Genomic DNA, 22,142 nt, shown 5'->3' with positions numbered 1-22,142 from the left:
TCGCTGCCACCGTCCATGCTTGTTAAGGCCTCAGCAGACGAACCTCTGGTTTAAAGGGTGAGGCCAGTTCTGTGCACACTGCGCTCCACCAGAAAAACCCATTGCACAGGCTCGAAGGATACATCCATCGTCATCAACATGTTTGTAGAAAGCATGGATGAGTCCTTCCTGAATCTTCGTTCGCGAAGTAAAGCCAAGTATGTCTTTTCAGTGTGATGAAGTTCTAGTTGTACTGGAATAAATTAATTATATTTGTATTTAGAAGATTTGGTATCCTGTGGCTGGTGGCTAACACAGTTAATAAAGTGAATTATTGCAGCTTTCATTATGTCTATATCTCTAATTTAGACATACTGAATTTAGATTTGGAGGAAGGAGTTGTGAAAATTGAAGAAAGGAACACCTACAGCTTAAGATATACAGATGACACCATACTTGTAGCAGAAAATGGCAGACTTGGAACAACTATTGAGGAAAGTCATGGAAGAAAGTGCAAAAACTGGGTAGCAGATGATTTACCTAACTTTAAAGTGAATGATGAAGGCATCAAATGATCCTGTATACCTTGTCTCAATCCTTCATCAAAATAGAGAAGAGACTGTAGTCAAGAAGAAGACTCAGACTTGGAAGGGCAGCTATGAAGAAAATAGATAAGATCCACAAGTATAAAAATATTCAATAACAAAACCAGAATCATTCTGGTATTTCTGATTTCTATGTATGGTTGTGAAAGCTGGAGAGGAGGGAACGCTGACAAAAAGTGAATCAACACATTTGTCACGTATTAAAGGAGAGTTATATGAATACCATGGACTACTACTAAAAAAACAAAAATGAATGAGTCCTAGAGTAAACCAGTCCTGAACTCTTTCTAGAAGCCAAGACTGCTAAACTGAGGCCATTATACTTTGCACGTACTATAAGATGACGTGACTCATTGGAAAAGACAATATTGTTTGGTAACATGGAAGGTAGTAGGAAAAGAGGAAGATCTCATTACAAGTGAATATAATCAATCAAGGAACCCATGCCCCTGAGTTTGCAAGACTTTAGCAGGGCTGTTAATAACAGATGGTCTTGGTGGTCTCATTCTTAGACTTGGCATAAGTCAAAACCAACTTGGTGGCAGTTATGCAATAATAGCATCTCACATTTGTGAGAAGTGACCTTGATTTTCAAGTTTTAAAATGGCAGTCTTGATATTGGAAAACATTATTAGAAAAATAATTCAAAGCTGATTTCAACTAAACGTTAGTACTAAGGAGAGCTCAGTCAGGTTGAGTGGAACAGAGTGTTTAAATGTCTTACTGTAAATACAGTGGAAAGGAGGTGCAATGAAAAGTTCAATGCCAGTATTGCTTAGTGATGCTGATCTAACAGTGACACTCTCCAAATGCACCAGCTGAAATTTCCACATCACCAAAACATCTTGGGGATTTCCAACTGCTTACACTGGCTACACAACCGCCATTAGTACGTATAGGATATCGTACTAGGGTTAGGAAGGGGCGGTGCTTCCGCACCCCTAACCCTAGTACGTATCCTATACGTACAAGATGGCGGCGCCCCTTCTACATGGGGCCGCCATCTTTACGTACTGGACGCACAGTGTCCAGACGTGTCGCGGCGCCTATGACGTCGCGTCCGCGCCAGGCCCTTCGCGACATCAGAGATGCGCCGAGAAAAAGCTCCGAAATGGAGCTTCTTTTTTGCTCCGCGCGGGAGTCGCGCGTTTGGCTGTGCGGCTCCGCACGGAGCAAATGGCGGCGGCGGGGGAGTGCCGCAAAGCGGGGTTTGTACCCCGCCACTGTATTAGAAGAACAAAGATTTTTTATTTATTTAGAGTATTTTTGTATCACAGTCCACATGAGCTCTCAAGTGATGAATAATGCAAATATTTTTTAATGTTAAAATACTCATTAAAGCCTCCTGAAAACTTTCTTTAAAAAATCTTAAAATCCAATTTTAAAACACTTAAAGCATTTTCAAACATTAAATGCATGCAGAATAGCCTGTTTGGGCTGCTTTTCAGAAGCTTAAAAGAGATGGAGCCAACCTAACTTTCTTGGGTATGGAGTTTCACAGTAGGGGTACTGCTACAGAGAAAGAAAGCCCTATTACATGTATCCAGCCAGCATGGCATAGTGGTGTAAGCATTGGACTACAAGTCTGGAAACCCTGCTCAGCCATGGAAACCCACTGGGTGACTTTGGTCAAATCATATTCTCTTAACCTCAGAGAAAGGCAAAGGCCAACATTCTTCTGAACAAATCATTCCATATATTGGAAACAACTTGAAGGCACATAGCAAACAAAGGATAAGAATAGCATCTTGTTTGTTGAAAACATCAGAACTGAATTAATGCTGTTAGACAGAGTTTTAGAAGTAGCACATAACCATCTCTATCCAAGAATATTTATGTAAATAGTTTGACTTATTTGTTAAGTTTATGTTGAAAATTTGAGTACTCCACTGAATTGTATTTCTAAAGTAGTTTCACGATCATGATAATAAATTTATATTGAGGTTTACATTTATAATAGTACACTTTTATGTCTCACTAAATCCTTTTTTTAAAAAAAAGATGATTTAATATTGTTTGACAGAGTGGAATATAATAGGTTTTCCCCCACTCGTTGAATAATAGTTCTGTTTTTGAATTTTGGAATAAAAGAGCTAGTCTTTGTTGTGATACATTATGTCTCAATACTGACCCCTAGTGACATTGTGAATAATTTACCATAAAATGTATGAGAATGTGAGTGGCAAGAGAGCCATTGTGGTGTAGTGGTTTCAGCCTTGGAAGAAGACACTGGAAGACCAGGGTTTGAATCCCTGCATAACTGTGGAAGCCCATTGGGTGACCTTGGACAAGTCACACACAGTCAGCCTCAGCGGGGCAAGGGCAAACCCTATCTAAACAAACTCTGCCAAGAAAACCACATGATAGAATTGCCTTGGGATCACTATACGTCAGAACAACAACAAACTAGTAGCAGCATACCTTTGTAGAAGAGGCTTCCATATTAGACAACTGTCTTATGATGATGAGCATAGAATACTCTGGTTACTTTTGTGGATTATGCTCTGAAGCTTGGGAGGATAGAAATGACTGTGTTTATATTTCATTATAGCAAGAAGGAAAACACCTTTCTAAGCTTCTGGAAGGTCTACTGTTCTACGCGGATTATTTATGATTACATCCTGCTGATAAGAAGTTTCAGTATCAGTTAACCAGATTATACATCCAGAACTGAAATATAGACTAGAGCGTGTCTGTTTAGAACACTTCTTCTTATAGCTTCTTCTCAGGCATGAATAAAGTATTAATTGTCAGTTATTCATGATAGTGACAATGTATGCAGTTTTGTCCTTGCCCACAAGATTAATGAGAAATTCTTGTAGGGTGTATGTATCATAAATGTACAGTAACATGGTAACACAGTGCAATATACATGATTCAGATAGCCAAAATGTTTTGTATCAAAACACAAAAAAACCATCATGGCTTAATATGAACAGAAAATTATTTTCTAAAATTTCTGTGTCATCTCAAAAGCCGTTCTGAAAGTAAACATACAAAAATAAATGATCCACTTTTGTAATAACATGTTTTCATATTCACTGGATCCCATTTGAGAGAAAGGTGGGATATAAATGATAATGATGATGGTGATGAGACAAAAGCAAGGGATGTGGAGGGAGGGGGAAAAGACCATATGCATCCTGAAGTGTAAAGATATATAACTGAATAGTAAAGTTAGGATTGTCCATGCCACTGTATTTCCCATTTCTGTGTATGGTTGTAAGAGTTGGACAGTGTAGAAAGCTGATAGGAAGAAAATTAACTTATTTGAAAGGAGGTGCTGGAGAAGAATTTATGGATACCGTGGACTGCTAAAAAGAACAATAAATGGGTCCTAGAGCAAATAAAGATGAACTCTCTCTAGAAGCCAAGATGGGTAAACTGAGATTGTCATACTTGGCCATATCATGAGAAGATATGGCTTACTAAACAAGGCAATAATGCTTCATCAGTCACCCCATACTAAGAAAGAAGCACCAAATTTAGTTGCACACAAACAAAAAATGTTCTGCTCCTTACTTACACCCTGTATCTGGACTCTTACCTACTACACAATTAGAGTGCTTTGATTCCAGTCATTGCCATGGCAACATCCTTTGGAATCCTGGGATTTGTAGTTTAGGGAATGTTTTTAAGAATTCTGAGTCAGAGAGCTCTAGTTACAAATTACAACCAAATTACAAACCCCAAGGTTCCATAGGAAGCATCCATGGCAGTTAAAAATGGAATCACAGTGCTATAACTATGTGACCTGAAAGGGATCTCAGTGGTGGTTTCTCCATAGGAGTTATTAGTTCTTGTCTACTGTAAAGAAAAGATTCATTTATATATGTGTCTTAGTTCAGTTTGCTTAGTTCACTTCCTTGAAGATAGGCTCCATTGTGCCCAATTGAGACGTTTTGAATAAAAATGCATTCGGTTGCAAGATTGCAAACCTAATTATATTTATTAGGGAGTAACTTTATTTCATACACAGGAACCCAGTTCTAAGTAAATACACAGGATGCTGTTGCGCCATGGTATAAATAGGAAAGCACATTGAAAATGGAGATTTCCATCTGTATATTTCCTGTGCTAACACCCCTGCCAAGTTTTGTTTAACAAACAGATGAGCCTAGTATAAAATGACTATGAAATGATAGTCAGTTGAGCATAAGCCTTATGTTGTTTATAGAAATAATATTATGAAGGCATATAAAAGGAAGCATTCAATTTTTCAGAGTATGGTACTGTTAGATAAATTCAAAGTAAAGAAGGGGTAGCATTAGAATTCCATCTACTGCCTATAAGAGAATCTAGGTGACAGTCATACATGTATAAGATTTGGAGGAAAAGGCACATTATTGTTTTGAGGAAGCAAACCTCTCATTTATCCAAAGAAGGCAGGGAGATTATTGTTGTGGCTTTCCCCACCATCATCAGTAGATAATATAGGAAATGTGTTATCATGTAAATGACTCATAACTTGGAGAATAGAATAACATTTCCTATTCTGCTTGGTATAAAAACTTACTTGAGGAGGATAATGCTTTATAATTAAACCATTTTAAAGAGATCATGACAGAAAGACACACTATTTTATTTCTTCCACTGGCATTTCCAAAAGCCAGTCTTTTGTCTGTAAGACAAGTGTCAAGCTATTATTAAATTCCAGCTTTCTCCAGAGAAGGAACAGGTCTTATTTTCCTTTATCTGTTCCTTTGCTTGATTGACTTAGCTTTACTAAAATGGGGGGGGGGGGGAGCTATAACACCATGAAGAAAGAATCAAAACATCTTTTATCTGAAACAAAGAACCATTTAAAAGCTAGGTAACTTTTTAAAAATTTCTTTCTTCCACATTTTAATTTTACAACTGTTCCCATCTTTAAATACGGTTGCAAGATGTTATGCTGCCCAACGCGTAACAGAGAAGCCAACACTCTGATACAGCACATGGTTTGCATCCAGAGCATTCTGCCTTTAAAATTCTGGTATGACTGGGATTTCAAGAGTGGACCAATGAGCTGACTCAGTATAAGGGAGCATCCTTGTTTATACTGCTTTCAATAGAACCTATTCTCAGGGAAGTGTGCATAGGATTTCAAAGGTCGCTATCAGCTGCTCATTTGGATAAACTGTATGCATGTAGTTCTCTTTGAATATCACTCATGAAAAAAAAAAATCACTGCCACCATGGCTTTTACTTTCACTTTGGGTTGCTCTGGCTCTGGATTTCCCATATCAGACAAGATGTTGAAGGAAATGGTCTCTAAAGTACTGTATTATCCAATTCTATGACTTTATGAAATCATAAGATATTTTCCTCTGTAGAAAACTGATGTGGATGACTTATGCCTTATCCTAAATTCATATGAGGAAAACTGGTTTTATTATCCTATCAGAGCCAAGAAAGAGTTTTAAAAGGAGTTTTTAAAACCTTTTTATACTAGATTTTTACTCTAAAAAGTGTTAAAACTTATTTAATTAAGTAATGCTGAAAATGGGATGTTTATTTCAATCACATTGATTCTGTTTTGGTGTTTATATTTTTATTACATTGCTGCAATAAAAACCTTTGAAGAATGAGGGTGTAAAGTCGCGTCCATGATTTCACACTTTATCTTGTTCTTTCCCTTTGGATTTGGGAGTCAAGAAAACAGATGGATGAATTTTAGAAAAAAATAATTTCTTGCTTGACTACTCACCAGTAGAGAACAAGTATGGGTTTTTTAGAAGTACACACATACAAGAATGGCACAGGAAACAACCAACCAAACATCTTTTATATAGAAATAAATATTAATAGGTTACACCCACCTGATCCCCAATGCCATCTCGTGGCACCAATACATCACAAGAACAATTCCCAGACCTTTTGAAGAAACAAGAGACAGATCAAGAGGTAGAGAGCTCTTTAAATTCTTGAATTGCACTGATTTTTCTGATGTCTAAATATCTCCAGGTCTCTGGCCCCCTCTCCTACACCCTCTTATTTTGGTTGCTTCATTCTTTCCTCTCTCTCAAGTTCTTCGTGTTTTACTTCTTTTTTTTCTATCTGATCACTGTTTTGCCTTTTTCTTCGTCTGTGTCTCTTTCCCACTCCTTCATGTAGCTGTGGTCTCATGTGATTCTTTGTGCTGCTCCTGTATCTTTCCGATCTCTTCCCTTTCTCTCATCTTGTCCATTCTTCCTCACACCATCCCAATTTTCTGCATAGACCAGGCTTCCTTTCCCTTCTGCTCCTCTACACCACTAGGCAGTGGACCACAGCTCCCACATTGTGCATCTCTGTCAAAAAACAACAACAAACCCTGCCTGTTTTGCCCATTGTGCTGCCTCTCGCTGATATTCCTGCTACTTGCCATGGAATAGAAAACTCTGGTGAGAATGGCAAAATGTGGTGGTGGGGAACAGCATATCAAAATAAAATAGTAATGTCTGTATCATTCCCTGATGAAATACCTTAACAAAAAATGGTGTTTTATGTTGTGGCTTACATCCTCCTTGCCCCAATGTAATTTGACAGAATTAATATTGGCACATTTTTCCAGTCTCTGAGTTCTATATTGCTGACAAGTGACTTGGACAAGTGTGGTATACACATGCTTTTTTACATGCTCAGCAACAGTTCGACACCCCCTATGAATCACTGGAATTTGGGGCATGTAGAAATAAATACAGGTATTATAATTACAATCCCACTGTTGTTACACAGGTAGTTTTTAATTTATTATTTTGTTTTATTTAGAAAAATTGCTTGTGCATAATAAGGCTGAGCAAAAATCCCAATCTCCAGATTCTCCACCTCACTGTAAAATGGTGAGTTTACTGGTGGTGCTGAATATTTTTCAGGGTATTTTCTGACAGTCCAAAAAAATTCAGGGGGAAAGCTTTTGAGGAAATGTAATACTGAATGTGATTATATTTCCCAGTTTATGTTAGGGAGTGAAAGAAATGTGGGTTAAGAGAAGAAGGCCAAAAGAAGAAGAACAGTATAAGCTAATTGTTTCCTTTAATATTATCCCACACCAAGTTTCTCATTCAAGCCACAGGTGGCAAATTGGGAGTATTTTTGAGAATATTCCCCCAGAAGCCCTAAATTCTCCATCTGTTTTGAGAAAATGGCTTCCCATTGAAAATAGTTTTGGTGGCAGGGAAGCTTTCCTTGGGATTGCAGTAATGTAAACTTCTCCTCCCTGATCTTGAGTCTGATGGAGCTTTCCTGCCTTAAGACCACAGTAATGAGCACACCTAGCTGGATCTAATCAGAGTTGCTTCAAGCAAGAAACAGGCAGCATATGGCCCTTCAGATGTTGTTGGGCTGCAAGTCCCACCAACTCTGGCTTTTCTGTCTAGGATTGATAGGAGTTGCAGTCTGGCAACATCTGAGGATCCTTAAGATGCCCAACATTGTTCTAAGTGGACTTGTATATGCATTTTTGGAAAGGCTGCAGTTCTGTGCCGCCTTTGCTTAGGAGTTAGCTCTTTTAAATTCAGTGGGACTTCTTATGTTAACATCTGACGCAGGGATGGGCAAGTTGTGGTCTGCCAATGTCCCATGGTTTCCTCTTTGTTGGCTGTTACGCTAGCAATGGCTGATGGAAGCTGCAGTCAAACAACATTTGCAGGTCTGCAGGTTGCCAACCTCTGGGATGGTGATGTGAATATTTCTGTCTAAAGCGTTTAATAGAGCATTTTCAATTAACCACTTCAACTGATTTGTACAGTACTAGTGATTTATGAGCATGCATGCATTTGAAGTTCCTTGCTTTCCTGCAGTAACATTAACACAGATTTAGTGCTGTCCTCATTTTATCCATTTTCCTAGTGCTGTTGCTGATGCTGATGGCATTGAACCTCTAATTAACATTCTGAGCTCAAGAAGAGATGGGGCTGTCGCTAGCGCTGCTACGGTTCTCACAAACCTGGCCATACAAGAGCCACTGCGTCTCAACATCCAGAGCCATGGTATAATGAGTGCACTTGTTGAACCGCTAAATTCCAACAACAGCACTGTGCAGAGTAGAGCAGCTCTTGTTGTTGCAGCTGTCTGTTGTGATGCTGAGGCCAGAGCTGAGGTGAGCCATATGCATGGTGTAGTGGTTTGAGTGTTGGACTATGACTCTGTAGACCAGGGTTTGAATCCTTGCTTGGCCATGGAAACACATTGGGTGCCTCGGACATGTCACACACTCTCCACCACAGAAGAAGGCACAGACAAATCCCCTCTGAACAAAGCTTGTAAAAAAAAGCCCATGATAGGTTTTCCTTAGTGTTGCTGCCCCTCTTCAGAACTCTTCTTACTACTCAGTCACAGAAAGAAGTTGAATAGGCAGCAGTATCATCCACAAGATGCTCTGGGGCTGAGCAGTGGATCTCCTGTCAAGGAATGGGCCTTAGTACATATGGATGATACCAACTACTGACATCAGCTCTGAATAGGTCTATGCAAATAAGCATCCCTGCCTGACATTCTGTTTACTGTACAAGTAATTATTGTGTTACTTTTTGCATCATTTCCCTTTCTTTTATCAGTAAAGACATTTTTGAGTAATCACAAATGCAGATAGAACCCAGACTCCAGCCTTGGTAGTATATGAAGCATTTAGTAACAATACTGTACAGCCTTTGATGATGGAATATATATAGCCTCTGCTTCTCGTGTGTCGTCTATCTTTTCCTCTCAATAAATATTGTATTTTTAGTTAAGGAACTCTGGTGGTCTTGATCCGCTTGTTAAACTTCTACATTCTAAGCATGATGAAGTCCGAAGAAATGCCTGTTGGGCTGTTATGGTGTGTGCCAGTGATGAACTAACAGCAGCTGAAATGACCAGGCTGGGGTAAGCTAACCAAGCCTCTGATAGCTTCTCTCTTATGTGTGGATGAAACTAATTTTGCCTGCATTCCAATTTGCACTCAGAGAATGAGCTTTCTGTTAACATTTATTATATAGAGATTTTTGTTGTTTAAATAGTGTTTAAGAGAAATTATTTTACAGATTTAAATTAGGAAATAGCACTGTTGTAGTTATTGCAGCGTACTCTTTCACCACTGTTGCTATTATGCAGTGGCTTTAATATATATAATGACAAGAGAAGACTGAAGGACTTCTTAATTTAAGCCAAACCTTTTATGAAAGGGTTTGAACCTGGAAGATGAAGGTTTTTTTAATGAACTGGAAAGACTTTTTTTTAAAATATTTTGTTTTTCTTCTTTGTTTGGAACAGTGCCTTAGACATTCTTGAAGAAATTAACCTGTCCATAGGGCGGAAAAATAACTTCAGTGAAGCAGCTTTGGACAAAATACTTGATCACAATCTTTCCCAGAAATATAGTCAAATGGGCTATTTATCATGCAATAACATCATTTCAGATGGATTCTATGATTATGGACAGGTAAAACAATTTTGCTATCTGTCAGAAATCTTTGGAGGTCTCTTCTTGCCTATGTGCTCATCTAAACCCTGAAAATTGGCCAGAAAGTTAATGGTGAGATAAGACTTCCCATTTATTAAACAATCTATTGCATTCTTCCACTGATAAGATTTAATGATAAGGTATAATTCAATCTTATAGGAGTGAGCTTAGGAGAACTTTGTGCATGCCCTCTCCTCTCCCTCCCTCTCCTCTTTTGGTGTACAAGAAAAAGACACTTTTGTTTTTGTTTTGGTAGTAAAAGTACTGTATATAGTTACCTATAAGTAAAAAAATTATACTACAAAAGTGACCCAAAAAACCTGGGTCAATTTATAGATGAGTCAATACTGTAGCAGGATGAGGGAGCATTCACTTCCCAAGTCTCTTCCCAGCCCGGTTGCCTCCAGAGGAAACAGCTAGCTAGGAAGACACCAGAAGAGCAAGCGTTCCCTCCCCAAGTCTCTTCCCAGCCTGGTTGCCTCCAGAGGGGGACAGCCAGGCTGGGAAGACACAGGAGGTGCAAATGCTCCCTTCCCAAGCTTCTTCCCAGCCCAGTTGCCTCCGGAGGGGGCAGCCAGGCTAGGAAGATGCAGGAGGAGGGAGCGTTTGCTGCCCAAACCTCTTCCTAGCCCCATTACATGCCCCTAAATTTTACCCTTGACTTATCCATGGGTCATATCAAAATCCATAATTTTGTCCCCAAAATCTGCCCTCGACTTATACACGAAGTTGGCCTGTACACGAGTATATATGTTAACCTCAGTTTAGTATTTACCTTGACAAACCGTGATTATTCTGCACTATGGTTTACTGTAACAAGTCACCTTAAAACCTTAGTCTGTGAAGCTGGCTTGTTTCAGTGGCCTTTTGTTGGTTTGTTTTTGTCCTGCTTTTCTAGAAATAATACTAAAACAGTTAGTACTACTAAAAACAAATATTAAACAACGAAATGATTTGTCATCACTAAAATCAAATTAATTTTTAAATTTTAGTTTATTTAATTTTAAATTTTATTTAAAATCTATAAACACCAACATATTTTCAAAGGCCAGTTCAAAGAGATATGGCTTCACAAGAGCGTGAACTAATTACAGCTCTGAGAAGAATGCATTCTATTGTCTATAGTTATGATTAATCTCAGTTTAATCTAAAACTAAACCGATTAACTGAAAATGGAAGCAAACTGTGCATAATCAGAAACATACAAAGTAAATAAATTGAGGATTGTACACACGTTTATCTCTCTTTCTTGCAATGGTACACAATAATTATTTAACTTTTTCACTGTCACTCCTTTAAGGAGTGTCAATTTATTTCACTTTAATAAGACACTTTACATCTTTGGTTTTAAACTGCTCTTCTTCTGAGGTGCCTCTGACATTTGTGTGTGTCTGTGTGTGCGTGCAGATGCAAAGGATCAGATAAACAGTTTTTGGAAGAGATAATGAGGTTGAGAATTAAGAGCTAATCATTAGAAGCAATCTAGGATACCTCTTTGGAGACTGGTTATGGAATGACAGAGCTTCTATTTGGTAGAAGGGCATGCACCTATTTATACTCTTGCTTTACATTGGTAAATAAACCAAATATTATAAAGTCCCTGACAGTCTCCAGAGCTCTTTCCCCAAAGCAAGCCAACTGTCAGTAATATTGCTCCTGGATCTCCTCATCGCTTGGGGAAGCGGAGAGCACACAACCCTATTAACTACCATTTATATCTTTCCCATAGGCTCAAATTGCTTATAAAGTTCAGGCAATGTAATCCATGCTGTCAGTAAAGAGATATTACTCATTAGCTATTTTCAAACTGCCAATGAGTCTTAGAGTACATTAAGAACACTGTACTTTTGGCAGGGAAATATCTGATTTGTTTTATCTTTTCTGTTTGTTTGTTTGTTTGTTTTTTGCAGTTTTTGTTGTAATCTAGCATACAGGTATATGCTATTGATATTTTCTTTATTTTTAAAGGGGAAAAAAACTTAAAATCATAGTCTTTCTCTCCCCCCCCCCAGTTTTTCCTTGCCTTATAACTACTAAATAGAAACATACCAACATGTTTGTCTTTTCCCTCAAACAGAATAGTGGATTTATCATTATGCATCTATAAAAATGTATGTTGTAATTTTTATTAATGCAACCTAAAATCGTTTGAAGGGAGTGCTTGTTTTAGAGTGGTGTGTCAAAAAAGCAAAATCTTTCAGCACAGTAACAACATTAAGTGCATGTGTGTGTACACTCACACCCTTCCTTTTTTATTCATAATTTGATGCTGATTTCTCACATAGAGGAAGAATTCATGTGTAACATTAAACCACAATTTAGTGCTATGTGAATAAGTAGGAAGGAGCCCATGTGAAACCCCTCCTCCAAGAAGAGGAATGGACCAGAATTCATCTTTACTGTAGCACCATGGTGAGAATTATGTGACCCTCAAAATATCACTAAACTGCAACTTCCAGCTTTCTTTGCCATTGATTATGCTGGTTAGAGCTGGTGGAAGCTGTAGTTTAACAAGCGCTGGAAAGCTGTCCTTTAGCAGATTTCTGAATTGTTATCTGTGAATGAGCAATTGTAATTTAAAAGAAACTCTGGCTAATTGTTAAATAAGCCAACAAAAAACCTTAGGTTGTTCTTTCACCTTATTTAAAGAGCCATTTATTTTAAACCAAAATTCCTGGTTCATAACAACAAGCCAGAAATCTGCCAAAGTAAAAGTAAATTCTGGTTTATTGTTTCTTTTGGCTGCATATGTGAGAAGCACTTCATGTGGATTCATTCCTCCTCATGTATCTAGCACTAATTTATGGTTTGGCATTATGTGTAAATCCTACCAGTGACCTTCTGTGAGCTTGCCTAAAGTGGTAGGTGATTCTGTCATGGTCTTCATTCTTTCTAGGTAAAACCTGGTGTGAAACTGTTGTCATTGGAGGAACTCAGTGGTCAAGAGCTTAATGATCACCGTGCTATAATCTTAGTAAACGCTAAATTACCAGAACCGTGAGTCCACATTACCCTGATTTGGATTGTGTGTTGCATTTGCTGAAGATTATTTTACAAATGGGACCTATAACAAAATGCTGTACTGCAGAGTGCTCTTGTTTGGGTTCCCAGCCATCTGTGCCCTCTTCTATGTTACTCTGTTCCATTTCCCCTCTATTCAGTCAGTGCCAAGTAAACATGCTAATGGGATCATTTGAAAGTTTCCACACTCGGAGTGGAGGTTTGCATATGTACCCCAAGGATTTTTGAGTTGCATTTTGGTTGCATGTATGTACCCATATTTGTAGAATGAGTTTACTATGAGTAATTATATTACACTGAAATCAATCCAAAGCCCCATAATATCTACCTTACCTGGCAACACAGTCTTAGCCAAAGATCTTTCTCTGGCTGGGGAATGATCTAGAACCTGTTGTATCCAAAAGAACACCCTCTCTCCCTCAACCAATTTCAACTATTGGTTTTGTTTCTTAGGTATGTGGTCTGCCCTTATTCTAAAGGCAGTGCCATGCAGTGTGGAGGGCTACATTTTTTAAAAGTACATTGTCATAGTTGTAGCTAAATGCACCTCCATATATTTTAGATTCTTTAAAAAAAACACTTAAGGAAGCATTCCATTTGTGTTTCATTTTGTGAAATATTTTCTACTTTGAGAGATGTACCAGAGCTGTACTAAACCCTAATTCTCCCTGCATTATTTTCAACCCAAATATAGCTAGAGGTTCCCATTGGCATCATCCTTGAGTCTTCCACCATCTGCTGGCATATACTGAAACCATAATACAAAAATATAGTATTTTATTGGTTATACTCATATAATTGGTCCTGGCCTGATGTCCTCCTATTTGAACTGTTGTTGAAAACCACTTAGATTGCTTTTTTCCAGTGATATACTAAATCCATTCTCACTGAGGGCTGCTCTATACCGTTCTGCTTACTGCTCCATGTTAATTTATTGCTTGCTTCTACTTCTCCATGTCAACCGCAAATTCATCTAAAAAGTTCTTTTGCACAGCCTTCTTAGTAAGTTGCCATTTTCTCAGCACTCATGGTTTAAGCTGAAGCATTCTTGCCATGTAAACAAAAGAGTATGCCCAAGGAAAGGAAAGACATTGGCACAGAAATAGAAATGTAAAATGTTATGTTGACTCATAAACCAACACAAAGAGCAAATGAAGGAGGGAAATGGCGGGGTCGGTGCCTACAAAGCATTGTGACAGGAAATGAATACCATATAGTTTCCTAAATTGTTATAGTTTTATTTCTGCCCTTAAACCTCACATGTCAATGTCAGTTGCCCACAAGTGTCAACAAATCCAGTCTTCTTCAACTTCGTACATGCCCTACTCCCTTTCCCACTGAATTAAATAAGTTCAGGCACTGTTGCATTAGTCATACAGATACATTTTATTCTGTTATATTGGGAGTCTGTCTGATGTGTGTTGTGTGGCAACATACTGTAGCACAGTTAAATTTGGACCTTGGGGCCAAAGTCCTAGAATCCTGCTTCTCCACATGACTACCCAGAGAGTGGCAGGTGATGAGAATAGTGCCAAACAGGCCTAGACTCAATCTGGGCCAGTGGTCACTGGGGCAATCATTGCTCATTGTAGTAGCCCTTCTTCTTCTTCTTCTTCTTCCTCTTCTTCTTCTTCTTCTTCTTCTTTATAAAAACATTTTACAGTGAGGAGTCAGCTAGCTAAGCATGTACATAGTGCTCATGTGGGTGCTCATTCATTACTTTTACTTGAAATATATACAGCACCCTTTTCTATATAAAAATGTTAATTTCCAAATAGGTATGTAAGTTTACCATTTGCAAAGCAGAAAGGAACTCCGTTTTATTCTTGTAGTTATGCCTATGCTATGATTTAAGTGAGTTGCCTTTAGGTACAGAGCCTAAAGTGACCTCAAGCACTGCTGATGCCTTGGGATCTTTTATTGTTTCAGTGAACCCACCACTCCTTTTCCTACAGAAGAAAGGGCAGTGCAAGAGATAGTTACCACCCGGAATTTGTCTTCTGTTAGTACGATCAGAAAAACAAGTAAAGAAAAAAACAGGTATGTATTTTAGTTTTATAATTGCTCTTTCCCCTTGGGATGTGATAAATTCTGAAGCAATTGTTCTGAATTCAATGAAAATATATTTATTTTGGAGAGGGAAACACCTGTCTAGTCAGCCTAAAGCAGAGCGAGGAACTAAAATCAAAATGCTGCCTATGACTATGGATCAATGCAGTTTTCTAAGACATCTTGTTTCCTAAGGTAAATTACAAAATGACTTCTTGTTCCATTTAAATTTGGAAAACTATCCTGGCACCAGTTCCTATCTTCATCTATTCCTCCTTCCCATCCATGCCTTATCATAGTCCAGCTTGCTACTGATTACTTCCATTTCTGCTGTGTTTTTAAAGAAATCTAAGGCAACGTGGCATTAGCCTCACCTTTCAATCTTTCCATTTTTCTTGTTTAAAATTCTGATCAGCCATAGAGGGGCTTGGCCTAAATTAGGGCTGTATCCGAACTGTTTTCCCACTGAATGAACATCTGTGTTTTTTCCCTTACGCGGGGGTGAGGATCCGGAACAGATCCCCACATAAGGGAAGGGACAACTGTACTGTGTGATCCTGGGTAAAGAGGATTGATTGTCATGTTAATCTCTGTGTTATTCTGTTGTTGGTGGCTGGGCCTCAGGGTAGAAGGATATGCAAAAGAGGATTAATGTCTGCTAATTGGGGATCATTGTCTGCTGGGAAAGCCTCTGATCCTGAGTGGTTTCTCATTTGCATTTGCTGAGTCCTGGTTTTGGTGTTCTTCAGGACTGGTAGCCAAACTTTGGGCCGTTACAGACCGCTCAAAAGGGGCGGTCTCCGGCCGCTGCTGGTTGCAGCGCGGAGGAGTCGCAGCAGCCAAACCGCGCGACTCCTCCATGCTGCAATGAAGGAGCGTGAAAATTGCGCTCCTTCCAGCAACCCGGAAGAGATGCCACAAGTGCCAAAGCGCGCACTCACGGCGTCACTTCCACCGCGCGATGTGCGGATACAGAGCGTCCCTTACGTCAAAATGGCGGTGGCCGTGTGGAACGGTCGCCGCCATTTGTTACGGTCTCTGTCCATAACAGGGTAAGGGGTGTCTAGAAGAGACTCCCCTTTTTCAAACTGGGATGTCCTGAGGACGTCCAAAATGGCGGTCTGTAACCCGTCTGTATTTACTTTAAGGATTTCTTCTTTCCTGTTGAAGTTGTCCAAATGTTTGTGGATTTCAATGGCTTCCCTGTGCATTCTGACCTGATAGTTGTTGGCATGGTCCAAAATTTCAGTGTTTTCAAACAGCATTTCGTGCCCAGAATGGTTTATAATGTGTTCTGCTACTGCTAATTTTTCTGGCTGACCCAGTCTGCAGTGTCTGTCATATTCCTTGATTCGTGTTTGGACACTGCCTTTGGTGGTCCTTATGTAGACTTATCCACAGCTGCATGGTATACAGTAAACTCCTGTGGCTGTGAGAGGGTCTCTCCTGTCCTTCGCTGAGTGCAGCATTTGCTGGATTTTCTTGGTTGGTTTGTAAACCATTTGGAAGTTGTGCTTCTTCACCACTTTGCCTATCCTGTCTGTGACTCCTTTGATGTATGGTAGAAATACCTTCCCTTTGGGTGGTTGCTTGTCTTCACTCCTCTGGGTTTTTCTGGGTTTGGCAGCCCTTCTGATGTCTGAGCTGGAATAACCATTTGCCTGTAGAGCCCGGTCTAGGTGCGTCAATTCATCTTCCAAGAAATGGGGTTTGCAGATGCGTTTTGCCCAGTCTACCAGTGTTTTTATTGTGCTTATTTTTAGTCCTGGGTGATGATTGGAGTTCTTGTCAAGAATAAACTCTTCTAGAACATGGCCACATAGCCCGAAAAACCCACAAAAAACTATGGATGCCGGCCATGAAAGCCTTCGATTTCACATTCTGAATGGAGTTTCTGCACAGGCACAAACCATCACAGAGACAACGAAGAAGAAACTGATGTTTTCCAAAGCTGCTGTTTGCCCCAGGGCTGCTGCAGGAACTAGCAGCTTCAGGGATATGGGTTTTTTCCCCCCCAGTAAGAAAACAGTTGTGGGTAGGAAGGACTTAAAACCAAAGCCTCTTGCAGATTGTGTAGGTTTAAAAGAGAGAGGAGAATGCTAGTCCTAGGTTTTAAAGATGTTCTGATGTCATATTTGGTTTGACCCTTAGGGTCTGTATGCATTGCAACTTCTAATGTGCATGGTGTTTCTGCTTATCCTTGTTGATCTTCTGTCTTAATTGATACCGAACAACAAGAAGATCCTTGTTTTTACCTAACAGCAGCCTTTGCAAAACCTTTTTTTCTTTTAAAAAAAAAGGTTGTCCTTGTAATTAGCCACTCGTCATTTCATCCCATACTTTGTTAGTACTCATGTCATCTTCAAAAGATTTCATTTTGTACTGACAGATAAAAATAAAACTCTGTTAGTACTGTTCTTTAAAGAGAAAGCTGCAGGCACCATCAACTATTACCTAGGCAATTTTCTGCTTTTATGCATTATGCATTTCAAGCCTGTGCTCTCTGGAGAACAAAAACTATAAAATAGTATATTAGTAAACATGTAATAATAAATTTCAACAGTCAACAGTTTAAAATCATAATCACAGGAAAAAATACTGACCATCTAGTTCAGAGATGAGCATGGGGAGGCCACTGCCAGCCATATGTGGGCCCAAACATACTGCAGAAATCATCCAGTTTGAGATCGCTTTAACTGCCCTGGCTCAATGCTAGGGAATTCTGGGAACTGTAGTTTTGTGAGACATTCAGCCTTCTCTGTCAAGAGAGTTCTACAATAGACTCTAGTTGTCAGAATTCCCTAGCACTGAGCTAGGTCAGTTAAAGTGGTCTCAAACTGGATTATTTCTGCGGTGTGTTTGAGGCTTGGGGGCCAAGGCAGGGGCTTGGATTGAATGGCCCTTGTGGTCTCTTCCAACTCTATGATTCTATGATTCTATAAAAAGAAAACCACACAAATGGACGCTAAAGAGTTCCATGTAGTAAAATGGCATCATTGTTCTGGGCAACACCTCCCGTGTCGTAACAGACATCTTTTATAAAATAATTGCAGTTCATTCTCTCTTTCAGAGTAGATCCTCTGAGTGTCAATTATAGCATGTTTTATCTCAAGTAAAGCATCCACTATGTATTTTATGTTCAGGAAATAATGGAAGATATTAGTTGTAACAGTAAATTATGGCTATTTAACATCTACCTGGAAAATCTGGAAAACACATTCATCCTAAATCTGTATTAAGCAGAATCCCATTTCTCTCCCTGCACTGTTCCTGCATGCCCACAACAGAATATTCTTCCTCTCTCCTTCCCTCCCCCATCCTTCTGTTCCACTGAAAATTCTGCTTCTGACTATTTCCCAGTCCTCCTAAGATCATATTGAGAAACACCCAGAGGCTGCATGGTGGTAGGGAATCATCCTCCTAGGTTTTTTTTTTCAGGCTCTTCCGTCAGTGCATGCAACAAACTGGATCCTGACCATAAAAATGAATGCAAACTTACAACCACACCTGCATAAATGAAATCTCTCTAGCCCACATTTAATGAGCACCAAATAAACAGGGCAACCTTTTCCAACCTGATGTCCTCTAGACCAACTGGTCTCCAGTTTTTTGGTCAGGCTGCCTGAGGAGGATCGGTGCTGTAATCCAACACATCTGAAGGGCACCAGGTTAAAGAAAGCTGCAAGGGAAAGTCTTCAACAGGGCCTTCAGTTCTCCAGTGAATATTTGAGAGTATCTGTGGCTTCTTGTCCACATTTGTGATTTCCTGCTATAGCAGGAACAGTTCTCTTGTCTTTTCTCTCATTTAACATAATAACTTGAGACATTTCCAGACATGATTTATATGCAATAATATACATTATAGTAAAATAACTGTGAAATAATGCCACCAGCCATCACATTTATTTCCCTCTGATGCAGGTCTGCATTCAAGCATGAAATGAAATTTGTTTACCATTTGTACAAAAAGATGTATCTTTGTACTTTATTACCAGTCACATCTGGTTTGGATCTCTATTGACTAGGTGCTTCTTTCCTCCAGTTCAAATCCAACCGTTTGTATCTGTGTGTTGTATGTCTGGTAAATGTATAGAGGTGGGTCCAAACTTAAGTTAGTTGCATACAGTTCCCACTGAAATCCATGAAGTATGTTAGTGATGTCAAAGGAGGCAATTCTTTACATACTTATCTAACAGTACCATTAAAGTTATTGGAGCTTATATATGACAGCAGATATGTAGGTGTAACTTCTTCTACTGTTTTCAGTGGTGTCTAGGTGCAGTTAACTTATTCTGTACCACACCTTTTGTAAATAGAGTTTTCTGCTGTTGCTGCTGCTTTTGTTAAGCTGTTACCGCTTTACTCCTTTTTTTTTCTTTCTTTTTGTGGTTTGGTTGTTGGTTAGGAATTAGAGTAACACCATAGATAGAAATTCCCAGAAACTTTCCATCTAGGTATTGGCCAGTGCCTGGCCTGCTTAATTGAGTCATATGACTTTGGATCAAAAGAAGAAATGTCTGGTAATATTATCTAAAGCTGAAGAGAAATTTCTTCTGATTCCAGGACAAAATAGGAAATCAAGTGTTTTTGAAGGAACTGGGAAAGGTAGCAGTGGTTCTTCCAAACTGGAGGGTCTTAGTTCTACTGAATGATTGCTTTTATGATATGAATTACACTTTGCCTTTGTTCCAGCCACACTAGTATGGGTGACATAGCTGAGTGAGGGTGGAAGAGTCAATTTACTGGAGCAATCATTTTCAAAATAATGTTTTCTGTTTAACATTTTCATTAGATTGCTTTGGGAAAAGAGATGCGACACCCCCTCATCCAAAACCACCAGTGCAGAGCAAACCTTCACTACTCAGAAAAGTCCCTGCATCATTAGAGGTAGAATTCAAAGATATCGCCATGTTAGTCTGTAAAATCAGTATGTGGAGAGATCTTGTAGCATCTTTGTGACTAATTGAAAGAAGGAAGTTGGCAGCATGAGTGTTTGTAGACGTCAGACTACTTCCTCAGATGCTTTAGACTGAAGTCTACAAAGGCTCATGTTGCCAACTTCTTTCTTTCAGTTAGTCTCAAAGGTGCTACAAGATCTCTCTACATACTAAGAATCATTAGTGAGTGATGGGCCATTGGCTTTCCCCAGCAGTTTTCAGAGGTGCATCCTTCTTCCTCTCCCCAATATGCAGATCAGTGGAGACACTGATTTATCAGTTGGTTTTTGTGATGGTACTTGATAAAAATGTAGGTGGGTGTGGATATGTCAAAAGCAAGCTAGTTACAACCTACCTAATGGGTTCCTGTTGTTGTGAGTGAATTAATTCAGAGTGGTGGTAGATCTATGTTGATGTGTCATATGCCGCTGAAACACTGAAAGAAATTAGAGAAAGATAAACTTTTAAAGAACAAAGGGTGGAGTGACTTACTTTAAATATTTGATTTGGGCTACAAGGGGAAGACGGGGTGTCCGCAATCACCACCTGTTTGGTTTTTTTTTTAATGTGCCCTTTCCTTTTGCTTGGAAGACTCCTGAGGATTCTTAACACCACTTCCATTACACTCTATGAAATTTGTGCAAAACCCTTTAAGAATTCTTGTGCCTTACAGAAGTCAACAAGAATTTTCTGATTTTTATAGTGCAGTGGAGGATAAGCCAGAATCTCCAGGACGGAATGCTTCAATCAGCAAAGGAAGCACTAGAGAGAAAGGATCAAGGTACCTGTGCTTTTATTTAGAGCAGAAGTGCAAACATTTGAACAAATTATTATTTTAACATGGTTATCTGTTGTACCATCTATGTACTTGGTATTTTACAAAGGCCAAGTTTGACAAGTTTCTGCCCAAAGGGTTTTTCATTTTAAAAATAGACACAGAAAAATGGAGGGGAGGTAATGAGGCTGGATAAAGAGGGAAACAATATGTACTTATAAATTACATATAGTACTTATTTCAAAATAAGACATCCTGATGAACCACATGAAGGTACAAGAAATGCTAACAAAGAAACAGATGTTTGGAGTTTTCCCCTTTAGGTCATGCTTACTACAAAATCTCCTGGACTTGCTTAGAAAGTGACAAATATCTTACAGAAAATAGGAAGTATGAGGAAGTATTTTAAGAGCACAAAACATCCAATTTCATTGCAACTCAAAGCTACATGTAATGTTAGGAAAATCTTTTTCCCCTCTCAAGTAGACAGGTCTTGTGCTGTCTATGTTAATTAAAATTAGGGCTTTATTAGGAGTGGTACCCCAAGAAAACATGTGTTGTCTTTTTTACAAAAGAAAAGGGAAATGGAAAAAGGAAGAAGAAAAACCCAAAGAAGAGGAAATTGAGACAACTATGCCTAAAATAATGGAAGACGTTCCTGAAAAGATTATATGGCTTCCTCCTGTTGACACCATCTTGCAGGAGTACATCAATGAGATTTCCAAAACAATTCTTCCACTAGCAACCACCAAAGAACAGGTTATACAGCTTGCACAGTGAGTATAAGAATGCATTTGCTGTAATGTGAAATAAAAAGGGAAGAAATTTATTTTAAAAGCTATTGACCAACTTTCTATTATACAGTGGGCCTTTGGAATCTACAGTGGATTGTTTCCAGCTTTCCCTGTGAATACCAAAATATGAGGATGCTCAAGTCCCATTAAATACAATGGTGTAGTAAAATGTATATCTCATACATAAAATGGCAAAATTAAGGTTTCCTTTCTAGAATTTATATTTTTTTTTAATATTTTCAAACCTTGGATGGTTGAATCCATGGATAAAAAATCTGTGGACAAGGAGGGCTGACTGTATCCTATTTTGTCATCTCCCCAGAGAGCTCATCTCATCGTTTACTCACTGGTAGCTTGCATTTCTTCCACAAAACAGACACAAGCCAGTCTCATATAAAAAAATAATCAGAAGACAAGACTACAAACTAATCAATAAAATTGATAGTTATAAAAGTACTTTTAAAAAGTAATACTCTTCCCACACTGAAAGGTGGGGAGTTTGCAGCTGTTGGGAGTTTTTTTTTTTATAAGCTTCCAAAAACAGGTGCCTAAAAAATTGAAACAAGGAAGGGGATCCCA

At 38.9% G+C, this 22,142-nt stretch overlaps 1 protein-coding gene across 5 annotated transcripts in view; it reads left to right on the top strand.

The window, feature by feature from the left end:
* Window positions 1–22,142, top strand: part of ARMC3 (armadillo repeat containing 3) — a 74,995-nt gene that overhangs the window by 47,833 nt on the left and 5,020 nt on the right. For all 5 annotated transcript variants that reach the window (XM_042471112.1, XM_042471113.1, XM_042471109.1 and 2 more), the window contains exons 12-18: window positions 8,397–8,646; window positions 9,274–9,410; window positions 9,798–9,966; window positions 12,884–12,984; window positions 14,938–15,048; window positions 20,698–20,775; window positions 21,345–21,545. In XM_042471112.1, coding sequence (XP_042327046.1) covers window positions 8,397–8,646; window positions 9,274–9,410; window positions 9,798–9,966; window positions 12,884–12,984; window positions 14,938–15,048; window positions 20,698–20,775; window positions 21,345–21,545 — 1,047 coding nt within the window. The remainder of the gene's footprint in view (window positions 1–8,396; window positions 8,647–9,273; window positions 9,411–9,797; window positions 9,967–12,883; window positions 12,985–14,937; window positions 15,049–20,697; window positions 20,776–21,344; window positions 21,546–22,142) is intronic.

Source organism: Sceloporus undulatus, chromosome 6 (assembly GCF_019175285.1).
Source record: "Sceloporus undulatus isolate JIND9_A2432 ecotype Alabama chromosome 6, SceUnd_v1.1, whole genome shotgun sequence".
Classification (NCBI taxonomy): Eukaryota; Metazoa; Chordata; class Lepidosauria; order Squamata; family Phrynosomatidae; genus Sceloporus; species Sceloporus undulatus.
This window is presented reverse-complemented; position numbering and strand designations above follow the sequence as displayed.